At 40.1% G+C, this 2,622-nt stretch overlaps 1 protein-coding gene across 1 annotated transcript; it reads right to left on the bottom strand.

Annotated features, from left to right (window-relative positions):
* Nucleotides 1–1,311: 1,311 nt before the first annotated feature.
* On the bottom strand, nucleotides 1,312–1,860 carry LOC118844648 (ribosomal biogenesis factor-like). Its single transcript, XM_036752586.1, has one exon. The coding sequence runs from the start codon at nucleotides 1,681–1,683 to the stop codon at nucleotides 1,396–1,398; it is 288 nt and encodes a 95-aa protein (XP_036608481.1). The 5' UTR covers nucleotides 1,684–1,860; the 3' UTR covers nucleotides 1,312–1,395.
* Between the last annotated feature and the right edge of the window lie 762 nt (nucleotides 1,861–2,622).

Below are 2,622 nucleotides of genomic sequence, written 5' to 3'. Positions count from 1 at the left end.
CTACCTATCCCCCTTTATCCAGTTTTCTCCCTTGACCCTGTCCCCTTTTGAAAGTGTTTGTTTTTGATTACCTCCACCCCCATCTGCCCTCCCTTCTATCATCCCCTCCTTTTTTATCTTCTTCCACCTTTTTTTCCTGTGGGGTAAGATACTCAGTTGAGTATGTATGGTATTCCTTCCTCAGGTCAAATCGGATGAGAGGAAGATTCACTCATTCCCCCTCACCTGCCTTCTCTTCTCTTCCTACAGAACTGCTTTTTCTTGCCACTTTTATGCGAGATAATTTACCCCATTCTATCTCTCCCTATCTCCCTCTCTCAATATATTCCTCTCTCATCCCTTAATTTGATTTTATTTCTTTTAGATATCTTCCCTTCATCTTCAACTCACCCTGGGCCCACTCTCTCTCTTTCTCTTTATATATATATATACACACACACCTACATCCATACATATATACATACTCACATATGCATATATATACATAAACATATATATATATATATATATACATATATATATACGCATATTCCCTTCAGCTACCCTAATACTGAGGTTTCATGAATCATACACATCATCTTTCCATGTAGGAATGTAAACAAAACAGTTCAACTTTAGTAAGTCCCCTGCAATTTCTTTTTCTTGATTACCTTTTCATACTTCTCTTGATTTCTCTTGTTTGAAAGTCAAATTTTCTATTCAGCTCTGGTCTTTTCACTGAGAAAGCTTGAAAGTCCTCTATTTTATTGAAAGTTCATATTTTGCCTTGGAGCATGATACTCAGTTTTGCTGGGTAGGTGATTCTTGGTTTTAATCCTAGCTCCATTGACCTCCAGAATATCGTATTCCAAGCCCTTCGATCTCTTAATGTAGAAGCTGCTAGATCTTGGTTTATTCTGATTATGTTTACACAATACTCAAATTGTTTCTTTCTGGCTGCTTGCAATATTTTCTCCTTGATCTGGGAGCTCTGGAATTTGGCAACAATATTCCTAGGAGATTTCTTTTGGGGATCTATTTGAGGAGGCGATCTGTGGATTCTTTCAATTTCTATTTTGCCCTGTGGCTCTAGAATATCAAGGCAGTTCTCCTTGATAATTTCTTGAAAGATGACATCTAGGCTCTTTTTTTGATCATGGCTTTCAGGTAGTCCAATAATTTTTAAATTATCTCTCCTGGATCTATTTTCCAGGTCAGTGGTTTTTCCAATGAGATATTTCACATTGTCTTCCATTTTTTCATTCCTTTGGTTCTGTTTTATAATACCTTGATTTCTCATAAAGTCACTTGCTTCCACTTGCTCCAATCTAATTTTTTTTTTGTTGGTCCATTTTTTAGAATCCAAATACCTCCAATATTTATTACAACTGAGCCATTAAATACTTCCAAATTATATTACAACTGAGCCATTAATCTTGCAGCATCTTCCACACTGATTGTTTCACCTTCAGAGCACAGCTGATTCGGCAGTGGTTCAAGTGACAGCCTTTTTGAGAAGTGTGCAAGCTCTTTTTGGATGTCTATGAATGCCTTATTTACAGTTCTAGCTTTTTCTTCCTTCACAATGTTTATCTTCTTAAGATTTGTGGTGACTGGTTTTGCTTTATTTTTAGCTTTCAAATTCTTGCTGGCAATATGAAATACATTCTGGTTCTTCTGCCCTTTCCCTTTGCTCTTCCCCATTGCCTGGTGCTTGTTTGTTGATCATCCAAAAACAAGATAATCTTAATGCTCCACGTACACTGGACTGCAATGGTTATCTCAATCAGTTCAGCAAAGTGGCAGTTCCCGCAAGCCGCATCCCTGGGGTCCAGACCGCGGAACGCAGCAGCGCACGTGCAGCTCTGCCAGCCCGAGGGGACGTACGCAGCGCACGCAGAATTCCCAGGCTGAACACACCAGACAGGCCCCGCCTTCCGGAAAGTCCAATCTAATTTTTAAGGTAGTATTTTCTTCAGTGGTCTTTTGGACCTCCTTTTCCATTTGGCTAATTCTGCCTTTCAAGGCATTCTTCTCCTCATTGGCTTTTTGGAGTTCTTTTGCCATTTGAGTTAGTCTATTTTTTAAGGTGTTGTTTTCTTTAGTGTATTTTTCAGTATTTTTTTGGGTCTCCTTTAGCGAGTCATTGACTTGTTTTTCATGGTTTTCTCACATCCTTTTCATTTCTCTTCCCAATTTTTCCTCTACTTCTCTAACTTGCTTTTCCAAATCCTTTTTGAGCTCTTCCATGGCCTGAGACCAGTTCATGTTTTTCTTGGAGGCTTTTGTTTTAGGCTCTTTGACTGTGTTGACTTCTTCTGGCTGTATGTTTTGGTCTTCACCAAAGAAAGATTCAAGAATCTGAGACTGAATCTGGGTGTGTTTTCGCTGCCTGGCCATGTTCCCAGGCAACTAACTTGACCCTTGAGTTTTTCAGCGGGGTATGACTGCTTGTAGAATAAAGAGTACTATGTTCCAAGCTTGGGGGGATGCGCCAGCTCTGCCACACCAACACTCCTCCTTTCCCAAGAACTCCCAACCCAGACTAGACTTAGATTTTCAGCAGACTCTTCACTCCTGCTCTGATCAGCCACTTAATTCCTCCCACCAGGTGGGCCTGGGGCTGGAAGCAACTGCAGCTGT

This window comes from Trichosurus vulpecula, chromosome 3 (genome assembly GCF_011100635.1).
Source record: "Trichosurus vulpecula isolate mTriVul1 chromosome 3, mTriVul1.pri, whole genome shotgun sequence".
NCBI classification, from domain to species: domain Eukaryota; kingdom Metazoa; phylum Chordata; class Mammalia; order Diprotodontia; family Phalangeridae; genus Trichosurus; species Trichosurus vulpecula.
This window is presented reverse-complemented; position numbering and strand designations above follow the sequence as displayed.